Source organism: Coptis chinensis, chromosome 3 (genome assembly GCF_015680905.1).
Source record: "Coptis chinensis isolate HL-2020 chromosome 3, ASM1568090v1, whole genome shotgun sequence".
NCBI classification, from domain to species: Eukaryota; Viridiplantae; Streptophyta; class Magnoliopsida; order Ranunculales; family Ranunculaceae; genus Coptis; species Coptis chinensis.
This window is the reverse complement of record NC_141458.1, coordinates 31,096,805-31,107,334: the sequence shown is the minus strand read 5'-3', so window position 1 is coordinate 31,107,334 and position 10,530 is coordinate 31,096,805. Positions and strand designations below refer to the sequence as shown.

Here is a 10,530-nt window from a genome sequence, read left to right as displayed (position 1 = left end):
TATTTTCAGACCGTTAGATCTCGGATCCAACGGTCTCGAAACACTCATCCCTATAGGGATATCCTTGTGGTAGCCCAGATCTTACTTTTATGGTCGACTCGTCGTCCTTTTTCCACATCGCGCCAGAAGTCCAAAACCCTACAAAAACCACCCCATCGATCACGTAGCAACTACACCTATATAAATCCCATCTTTGCAAGTCTTATATTACACAAACTAAGCTCCAATCTATATATTTGCGTGGAACATACATACAGTCTCAAGTCCTCACCAGCAAGCTTTCAGTCGTCAGTCCTCATGGAAACAAAATTTCTACTCATCCTTCTCTTGGCCTTCATCATGATTTCTGGTTTGTATATATTGGTTTTCTTCCATTCTCGTTGTGGGTTGTGTTAACTACTGACCCATGGAGAGCCATCACCAGTTTGTAACACAACCCTATATACACTATATATAATATAACGTTTTTTCCCTGATAAAAAAGGTGATAACGCCAAGTTGCCAAGAGAGAGTTCCAAATGTGTCGGGACTCGACAAAGTTAGAATAGAAATTTTAGAACAAAAAAAAATGTAGATATGTTTTAACAATATTCTCCCACCAGCATTTGCAGTTTTCCATATAAAGAATTCTCGCTCTCTTTACCGAACATTTAATCACTTCCAAATATTTGGTTCAAGTAGAGCGTGAATTTGATACTGATCTGAAACATGAAACAATGTTATTGGTAACAATCCCTGTTATTGGTCCTGGACCTAATGCATACTTACACGTTAATTAGCTTAGACAAAAATTCAAGTACAAAGAAAGGTGAACATGACAAAAAAAATTAATGTTGGATTGCAGGTTCATTTTCTGCTATAATTACATTCCAAAACAAATGCCCATACACGGTATGGCCAGGCATACTGAAAAATAATGACTCTCCAACATTATTTCCTTCAACGGGGTTTGAACTTCAAAAGGGAGCATCACAATCATTCAATGCCCAAAGATGGGCCGGTCGTTTTTGGGCTAGACCAGGTTGCACGAATAATGGAAGATTCACATGTGCTACTGCCGAAGTGCCGATTGTGCATCGAGTCAAGTTGCATGTAATGGAGCTGGTGGCGTTCCACCCGCGTCATTAGTTGAGATGACTCTGAATGGTGGTGATAATCGCAATACGGATTTTTATGACATTAGTCTTGTTGATGGGTTTAACTTACCCTTGTCAGTGACACCACAAGGGGCGGGATCAGGTTGCCAGTCAGCTTCTTGTGGAGCTGATGTGAATTCTGTGTGCCCGGCTAAATTGAGTGCGAAGGGTTCTGATGGGAATACCATTGCCTGCAAGAGTGCATGCGCTGCTTTCAGTCAACCGAAATATTGTTGCACAGGCCAGTTTAAAAGTACTGCAACATGCCAACCAACGTATTATTCGAAGATATTCAAGAATGCTTGTCCTCAAGCTTATACCTATGCCCATGATGATAACAATACACTATCTTGCCCTACTGGAGCCAACTATCTCATTACCTTCTGTTCGTAAAACTTCTCAGTTTTTATATGTAAGTTAATGGATTACTTCAAAAGCTATGTAACAATAATGATCGGTTCAAGGAATTAAGAAATGTAATATTAATTCAAGCTGTTTGGTTATGTGTTTATTATATATTAACGATGATGATTATGATTCAATGGTAAAACGCTGTAGTAAGTTAGCTGAATTTAGTTCATGCCGGTTGACTGGTTAAGTATGGGTTTTTTCAATGTAAAGTGCGTATAGACTTGCTTACTCAAAAAAAAAAAAGTAACTCACCCTTGCTGAGTAAGTATTGGATATGTGACTTCAGAGGAATTAGAGGTGAGTGCTTAGCAGGTGAGACAAGCCCAATTGAACCTGCTCATGCTCATGCCTCATCTCATCTTTGGGTCATTTACCATTCTATAAGCCCATTTATCAAATCTTGGGCTCACAAAATTAGGCCCAAACACACAAATTAGAAATTAATTACGGCTACAGGGATAAAAATAATTAAAGTTCGCTTGTACACAAACAGCAGTTTCTCATTGGTCTAAACTATTTTCAAACACATAAACAGTTTTTTTGGGCAGAATAAATAGTTTTCTCGGACACCAACTCCACCAATCAGCATTTGCTGTCTTGTGGACAGCTCACAAAGTTGTTCTGCTCCACGATATAATCAACCAGTCAATGTGTAGGCAATTACTTTTTTTGATTGATAAAATTTTTTATTAAGATCAATCAAAAAAGGTTTCATACAGAGATACAGTTGCTACTAAACAAAAGAGTGTCCTCTCTTCCACCAAGAGCAGTTAAATACGTGTAACTTAGCTCTTATATTGTGTTGCCTTTGATAATAGTAGCCCAGTTAGTTATAGGTTCCAAGACAAAATCATCCATTTCAATTTATTTATTTTCTAGATTACATTGACACGGATAGGTGTGTCCGTATCAGACACGGATACAAATTGTCGGACACAGCAAAATATCAAAATTCGAAGTAAATTACATACAATATATGTCCGACACGATTTTTTTTCAAAATATGGCGTGTCTATGTAACCTAGTTTATTTCCATTAATAACCAAGCAGCTGACCTCATGCCTATAAGCATGGTGATTTTGTAGTAGAGCAAACTTGTTGCTTTATTCCACCTGTAGAGTATAGATTGAGTGTTGAAGTGGAGGCGGACAGAGTTGAAACTGTGTATTTGGGTTTTGGATTAATAAAGATTATAATTTGATTTCCAATAATAAATTTTCAAGTAGTTAATTACAAATACCAGGTATTATTTACCCATAGTGTGAATCAGGGAAGAAGAACGTGGCTTTTCTAGGTCTCTCCTTCAATCTATCCTCCCACCAAAATTTGTAAGGTAAAAAAGTTTGTACTCATCCTATAATATTCGGAAAGCATAGTCAGATTGAATACCCAACTGAATAGAGCTAAGTCAGCTAACTGATCAGTTCGATGGTTTCCAGAGAGGTGAAATATGTCAATTTCAACACTACAGCAACTACAACTTTGTGTGAATTGATTGGTGCTTTAGACTAGTTCAGATAGTATAGTATAATACGAAGATAAAATTCGCAGTAACTAGTAAATATCAATTATCACAAACCGAAGGCAACCCCAGTCTGAAGTGACAAGAAAAAAAAATTAAATTAGCTTCTCACTTCGACTTGTCCGTTAAAGTCACCATAGATCTGAGAACACCTGGACTTATCTTGTCAGCAATCACCCCTTTTTCAGAAATCCAGAAAGTTTTCTCTTTCACATAACTCTGCAATTTCTTTGAGTCGAAGTCAAGATGTGCTTGATCTGCATTCCTTCCCCCCCCCAAAAAAAAAGAAAAAAGTTAAGATACGATAAAAAAAAACCTTATGCTACACGAAATAAAGAATCATGAATAGAGGAGTCTTAAATTTGGACGAGATCGATTCACGAGATTACCAAGACAGAAAAATGGTTAGAATTCAAATTAATTAGGAAAAGGAAACCTCAAAAATTATAGACTACAAACAGATTTCAGAACATCGTGTACAAGGCATATAATAAGGAAGAGGAATCTAGCAGGCAACTCAAGTTGTAAGTTGCTGGAAGGCATATAAGCAACCAGCAACTTACAACTTGAGTTTCCTGCTAGCGTTCCTCAATCAAAAAATATCGGCAATATCAAAAAGATAAGGCTACAGAACGTTATCAATGTGTTTGGTGAGAGCTATCCTCCTGGTTCATTCTCGTGATTAAGGCGCCAATAGATTTTGCAGAAATTTTTACGACCGTTTTCGGGAGGCTTAGTTAACGCCCAAAGACCCATATAATATCTCTCCCTTTTCACCACGCTAAATAGCATTGGGTAAGCTCGACAGGCTTATGAGAGCCCTATTTGGGGCTTTGGAGGAGAAAACCTTAATTACAGGACAAGGTTTAAATTCCTAACATTAGAGTTCTGATGTCCTTTAATAAGGCCTGCCGTTTGGTGCTTTGGAGTGTTCAGAAAGTTGTGGCGGGAGTTCTTTACTTAAGAATATGGGGTGGAAAGGGAGGTACGCTGGACATATGGTCATTCCATTTTACTGAAGCATAACATTTGTACTGTGGGTAAGGGTTATGGAATCAATAGTAAGAAAACCAAATTCTTTAGCTTCTATAACAATTTCAGACTCAATTACAACTCCATCCATCAGTTCTCCATGCAGACTCATGCTTTCAATCCCTCCCCCCCCCCCCTCCTACCCCCTACATCTATTGTTCTTACCTTTCAGTCTTTGTAAAACAGAACTCTGCTTCTTTGCTACCATAATAATCTAACTAGCCCTCCAAGACCCCGTACTAAAGAAGATAGTCGCTTCATTTCAGGAATTCTATAAACCTCCACCAAGGTATTTTGTACTGAAACCATTCTAGTTCTTTTAGGATCACACAGTAAACTGGGTTATCGTAACCATAGCTATGGCTGTATGTATGAGAGCCAAGTCTGTGTGCACACACAACGTTGGGCTCCATTTAGTTCCTGATAATTTCCCTTTTTCCCAATTATCATCATCATTATGACCATATATAATGAGAGAACTTGCATTTTAGTTGTCATTCTGTGGTCTATAATCACAATCGACTGAAGAGCTTGAACAGATGACACTTGAGGTTTGTATTCAAACAAGGTCAAGCCTGACTGGACGGGCATTATTTCCATCTATTGTGGTCCCTGCTAAGGAAACACTATTGGCTACTTCTACTATAAGTATATAGGCATTCAAATTAAGATCCTCCTTGGCAGCATTGCTTTCTCTCTTATATATCATGGTGATTTGTACTTTAACAAGTTATTACACTTTCTTGCCTCATATGAGGTGGTACTAAAGCACAAACAACTACAACGGAACATGTTCCAGCCACGTGATACCTAAGGGCTAAGGCGAGCTACATATCCATCTCCCATAACCTTGTCACACTAGTTTCATATCAACTTCTGTCTGCCAATGCCATCAAGGCTTTTATGTTGCAAGCCATCGGAATTGGAATTTAATTTGGACATAAATTGTGAGTATCAAAGTAGAATTCACTTCGACAAACCCTAATTTTACCATTTTAGATAAGTAGCAAGATTTACCCACCAATAAGTCATGGTCTTTAGGAAGCCAAAATCCTAAGCAACTGCCTATCCTAAATTATCACAATCTGATGGAATTTTTTGTTTTTTGTATGTTTTTACATAATATCTGGTAGAGAAGAGGAAAACCAAATTAGACAGGAGTCCCACATCCAGACTAATTCCCTATGAACCCCGCCTTTATCAAGTATCTAGTCCAACTACCAATGCTTCTGCCACATACTGATGCATACTTGCATATAAAGTATATTTTGTCAGAAAACAATGTCCATTGAGCTTTACCAATCCAAAACTATCCAACAAGGATGGCCAATTAAATTAGTTTTTTACCCAAAACCTACACATCAGCATCATACATATACAACTTTTCACTCGATAAAGTAAAGAATCAAGTAATGAACAAGGAAAATAAATAAATAAATAAGTAGTCCCAAAAACTGAAGTACGGGCTCTAGCCTGGATAATTTTCTTTCTTCTTGTATCTATTTCCTTTTTAGTGATAACGAAAAAATCTCTCTTGTTTACCTCTTTTGACAGTTCACCACTTCACCGTTGACCAACTTGTAGTGTTCTACTTTCAGAACTACTTTTTTACTATCCATCACTTCATCTCAAGCTCATCCTAGGGCAATATCTATTCCTGGTTTCCTGTTTTCGGAAAGCTACTGCTGACTAATGAACACGCCCTAATCTCCCAACAGAAACTGCAACAACCCTAATTCAGCCCCACCCTTGTCCCAATTGAAGAGAATCATTGTTACATAGCTTACAATCTCAAATTGCAAACATGGGTGATGAGGTGTGCATAGAATGGAAAATTGGAAATCAGTATAAGATGAACCAAATTTACATTGAAGTAAAAAGAAGCATATTGTATCATACAATAAGAATGATAATGAGCTTCTCACAGTTCACGAATAAATGACAATTAATTCACCTATATATATGTGCCACACTGTCACTCAACATCACATAACGTATTCAAAGAAAACAAATAACATAAGTTTGTACAAAGACATATATCATAGATAACTCTAGTTGTGTCGACCACCAATTAGAAAAATTATGGTTCACATGATATATTGATGTTAAGTTGTACTATAGAACTATCTCATATTCACGTATGTACACAGTACACAGACACACAAGTGATGAAGACTCCTACTCATATCTAACATTGAATACGTAGAACCTAATTGTTTAATCAGATAAAGTATCAAAGTTTACAAAGAAGACCACTGGCATCAATATGTAACTATCACATAACAACCAAGATCCAGAGAATTAAGTTACCTTCCTCCAAGATGGTATGAGCTGCATGAAATGGAACGCGAGCAAAAACATCTGTTCCATGGAACATCATCCATGTATTCTCCTTCGGATCATGATTACCGCAGGTAGGACATACTTCCTTCACCAATGGCCTTGATCCAATACCCTCTATCTCTTTCATTATCGACTCAAACGGAGACGGGACACTTGTTTTTGTAGTACGAGCTATCTTCCTTAGAGCCGTTAATGCTTCTCTATTCCCATTCCTCACTCTATCATTCTCAACAAGCTACATTTTCATCACACACAATAATTTTTCTAAACACATGTTCTCACTCTAAATCAATATATTAGAACTTAAAACGGTACCTGAATTCGCGCCAAAAGAAGATTCTCCGCTTCGGTCTCAATCTCAACCAAACTTTGATGTACTTGATTCATGTTAATAAAAGTATCTGTAAAACTAGTCTTTGTCAGGTCAAAAAATTTCAGTCATTCATATAAACTTGTTTACACTACTAAAACTATAAAACTTAAAAATAATTAAGTGGGCATCTTTATTTTCAATTACTATAGTTCAGAGAGAGAAAAAACAGCAAATTTGAGTTCCCTCTTCTCCAACTGACACGAAATAGTTATGTTAACAGAAGTCGGGTTTTAGTCCATTGGGCTTGGGCTAATTTAAACTGGCCCAGTTAAAGTGTTTGGAAGACCGTAAGTTAGTTATAACTTATAACTTATAACGGTATTTATTGGCGCCAGAAAAACTTGTGAAGGAGAATAAGTTTTCATAGTTTATCACATTATCCATTTATATATATATAGACTTATTTGTGTTAGTGAAGCAGGGGGAAATAATAAGAAAATGCCGACATTAAATTTGTACACTAATTTACCAGTGGATGCTGTGGTGGCATCTGATATATTAAGAGATGCAACTAAAGCTGTTGCAAAGATTATTGGAAAACCTGAATCTGTAAGTTAACTGTTTTAGTCCCATTATTTTTTTTTGTTAATTTATTGTATTTGTTGTGAACTTATTATGGTTATGAAATGTTTGATGAATTTTCTGTATGAATGATGTGGTTTTTAAGTGTAAGCAAGAATGGGTATGAGTAAAATCTATAGGCATGATTGTGTTAAGCGAGAGCTGCGAGGCAGCTAGGCTCAGGGTTCATGAGGAAAAGAGGATGGGGAAATGGTTCCCTTCTATTTTTCATATGATTTATTTATTGGGAATACTTTTTTATTAGCTAATTCTTCTTCTTTTTACACATAATTGTTCTTGTAAGTACATATTGTTATGTTTTTTTTTTTTGTTAAATTAGTTGAATTAAGTTTACATTATGTAATTTGTAGTCAGTGTGTTCTAACGGTGGTTATTAGCTAAATTGGTCACATTTGCTATTTGGATGTTGATAATTACTATTAGTTTCTCGTATCTTGTGAAACTTTTGTTTTCCACGAATGCCTTAGACCATCAATCTCACAACGTTCAAGTGTTATTCGTCTTCTCTTTTTAGGTACCGACCATCCCATGCTAGATTTGTAGTATGTCCTGAGAATTTCCTGATTTCCTTTCTATTTTCACTGCAGTCTGTGTGGCATCGACAATACAGTTTACAGGAGTTCTTCTTATGGAACGTTTGATTTCTTCCCCCTCTCCTTCTTTTGATATCAATGAATATGTAAATGGCTTACAGTCCCTTAATTTTTGAGTTGAGGGGGTTCCTTGTCTTATTCAGTCATCTTGTTTACAGGATTTTCATTCTTTCTAAGTATTTAAAATGTTCACTGACGTGGGTAATTATGTTTCAGTATGTGATGATTTTGCTGAATCAAGGAGTACCTATTGCATTTGCTGGAACTGAAGAACCAGCTGCTTATGGAGAACTGATATCCATAGGAGGCCTAGGTCCTAGTGTGAATGGAAAGCTCAGCGCAACAATAGCAGAAATTCTAGAAGCAAAGCTTTCCCTGGATAGCTCCAGATTCTATATCAAGTTCTATGATGCTGAGGTAAGCCAATAAATTGACTTTTTATCTGTTTTAATTAATAGGACGGACTAGCCTTTAGTGTTTTACCACACATGGTCACCTTTCCTATCAATCGTGATTTCAGATTAAACGAGTCTTTCGGTACTTGAGAGAACCCCCTTCAGCTGTGCGGATTTTTATCTCTCGCCTAGTGAGCATAATAATGGTCATGAATTGTGCTACTTAAGATGGTTCACTGGCGGTGGTGTTTAATCAATATTATTTGGAGGACAAGTGGTTCTGATGTATATCTCATACCTTCTTATCATTACCTAGGCTGGATGATTCTGTAATAATTATGTTCTCCAGCTATGGCATGTTGTAGCTCTATCACTTCTACCCAACTAATACATATCTTCATCACATTAGCAGAGTTGCCTGTCATGTTACAGAACCCAAATAAGTAACGTGTGGAATATGAGTATATCATCTAGAGTGGTTATGGACATGACATTCAGATCCATATCAGAACCAAGCGACATTATCTGTTATATCTGTTTTACACTCAAGTCATGTCACATCGCTCAAGACGTGAAAATTAGCAGTATACAGACCGTGTCAAAGAAAGAATCATACTTTCTAGGTTTGCCCCTTTTTTATGTGTGCAGTTGAGGATTTTCCACAGTTATGAATAGAATAGAGGGGTGAAAGAAATAGTCTGTTGCTAACTTGAGGTGGAAGAATAATTTACGAGGGCTTTAGACACTAGGTAAATATGGATAGACATCAGCACAGAATGTTCATCATTTTTGGCATAGAAACGCTTTTGACCCCCTGTTCACTTATCCTTTTTCATGCTATAATTGTTTTGATGATCAAGTAATGGAATGTTTTGTCAAAGCAGCACTTAAACAGAGGTATAGAATATGAGAGAAATGTGTTTCATAATTAGCTGCACTTTTAAGATAAATGGATTAAGATCATAGAGGAGGAGAAGAAACGAATGAGTGTATCTTCTTTGTAGAGAGCTAACATCTCTCAGGTAGGAAAAGCAGTCTCTTAAACCTCAATCCAGTTTAGTATTGTCTCTTACTATGTGAGTTCCTGATGCAACTTTTGTTGTACCAGCTTGCATTGTATTTGTATGACGACCTTGCCTTAAACAACCTAATCCCTGGTACTGATAATTCTCACTGTATTGTTTTTGGTGAAGCGTTCTTTTTTTGGGTTCAATGGCTCAACTTTTTGAATTTGCCCCTACTTCATGATGGATCAATCTTTCCGAAATGCTGGAACAAGATTTCAAGGCTAGTGGATTGCTTCTACGAATTTCAGCCCAACTTCACAATGTGGGTCTCCATAATTAGAGCCGTTGGATTTATGAATGTACTCCTGTGACTCTGTAAGCTTCTTAAAAATAGAACAGGTTTCTTTTATATTGAAAACAATGATTGTCTTTCTTACAATTTATACTGTTACCGTGTATTTACATGCATTGATACTCGTTTGTGTTAATATATCTATCACTCTGTTAATTGGCCTGCCAAGAAGATTAGAATCTGAAATATTGGGTTGTCTGGACTCTGGAGACGATGTTTTAAGATGATGTTATTGCTCCTGCACAAATTGCTTCTGAAGTTCTGAGCCGGCTTGACTCCATGTGATTATTATATCAAGTGACTGTACCATCAAAACATTACTTTCTCCAGAATATCTTTAGGAGACTGTTCAAATGTGAACATCAAGAGTTATGCACGAATTATGTCTGTCAATTCGATGCCTTCTTTCTCTCTCCGTCCTGAGGGCCCAATCTATATTATGTTTAACTGAAATCCAAGGAACAATCGTTGAATAGTCCTGTTTCTAGGCAATGGTTCCAGTCCAGGTACCCCAACAGAGAACCTTGTATCAAATACAGAGAAATTGCATCCCCACTTTCACTGAATTCCGCTCCTTAGTCTCCTACCTATATTCCACACTGCAGTAAACTAAAGATCTCTTGGCTGCTTCTCTCAAGTTACACATGTTTAACCAAAATTTACCTTACCAATATGGAATCAGATGTACTTGCAATATCCGGATTAACAAAATGATGCACACGTGGTTATGTAAAATCTTCATATTTCCATTTCCGTATACACCACTACTGCACTACTATAAATT

At 36.9% G+C, this 10,530-nt stretch overlaps 2 protein-coding genes and 1 pseudogene across 6 annotated transcripts; 2 read left to right on the top strand and 1 right to left on the bottom strand.

Moving 5' to 3' along the window:
* The first annotated feature begins 241 nt into the window (after positions 1-241).
* LOC147509155 (thaumatin-like protein 1 pseudogene) lies at positions 242-1,634 on the top strand (annotated as a pseudogene).
* Positions 1,635-3,019: 1,385 nt separating this feature from the next.
* On the bottom strand, positions 3,020-7,052 carry LOC147509154 (P53/DNA damage-regulated protein). 4 transcript variants are annotated; one of them, XM_086601458.1, is made up of 4 exons: positions 6,962-7,052; positions 6,760-6,845; positions 6,412-6,679; positions 3,020-3,334 (listed from the first exon to the last, which is right to left on the bottom strand). In XM_086601458.1, the coding sequence occupies exons 2-4, from the start codon at positions 6,829-6,831 to the stop codon at positions 3,279-3,281; spliced, it is 396 nt and encodes a 131-aa protein (XP_086457584.1). In that variant the 5' UTR covers positions 6,832-6,845; positions 6,962-7,052; the 3' UTR covers positions 3,020-3,278. The 4 variants fall into 4 exon arrangements, with proteins under 4 accessions (XP_086457584.1, XP_086457582.1, XP_086457583.1 ...); XM_086601456.1 differs by having other exon boundaries at positions 3,020-3,326; positions 6,962-7,028; XM_086601457.1 differs by having other exon boundaries at positions 6,760-7,017.
* An 87-nt stretch (positions 7,053-7,139) lies between these two features.
* LOC147509153 (Tautomerase/MIF superfamily protein) lies at positions 7,140-9,868 on the top strand. 2 transcript variants are annotated; one of them, XR_015218369.1, is made up of 4 exons: positions 7,140-7,366; positions 8,209-8,409; positions 8,513-8,672; positions 9,581-9,721. XR_015218369.1 is itself a non-coding variant. In XM_086601460.1 (3 exons), exons 1-3 carry the CDS (start codon positions 7,256-7,258, stop codon positions 9,614-9,616), a joined length of 348 nt encoding a protein of 115 aa, XP_086457586.1. In that variant the 5' UTR covers positions 7,149-7,255; the 3' UTR covers positions 9,617-9,868. The 2 variants fall into 2 exon arrangements, 1 of the variants encoding a protein (XP_086457586.1); XM_086601460.1 differs by lacking the exon at positions 8,513-8,672 and having other exon boundaries at positions 7,149-7,366; positions 9,581-9,868.
* The last annotated feature ends 662 nt before the right edge of the window (positions 9,869-10,530 follow it).

What these genes read in the sequence shown, in the direction of transcription:
- LOC147509153 (XM_086601460.1), top strand. Translation starts at nt 7,256, where the DNA reads ATGCCGACATTAAATTTGTACACTAATTTACCAGTGGATGCTGTGGTG. An exon ending in TTATTGGAAAACCTGAATCT is followed by an intron (nt 7,367 to 8,208) that starts GTAAGTTAACTG and finishes ATTATGTTTCAG; the next exon opens with TATGTGATGATTTTGCTGAA. An exon ending in TCAAGTTCTATGATGCTGAG is followed by an intron (nt 8,410 to 9,580) that starts GTAAGCCAATAA and finishes TTTTTGGTGAAG; the next exon opens with CGTTCTTTTTTTGGGTTCAA.
- LOC147509154 (XM_086601456.1), bottom strand. Translation starts at nt 6,831, where the DNA reads ATGAATCAAGTACATCAAAGTTTGGTTGAGATTGAGACCGAAGCGGAG. An exon ending in TTCTTTTGGCGCGAATTCAG is followed by an intron (nt 6,680 to 6,759) that starts GTACCGTTTTAA and finishes ATGAAAATGTAG; the next exon opens with CTTGTTGAGAATGATAGAGT. An exon ending in TCATACCATCTTGGAGGAAG is followed by an intron (nt 3,327 to 6,411) that starts GTAACTTAATTC and finishes GAAGGAATGCAG; the next exon opens with ATCAAGCACATCTTGACTTC.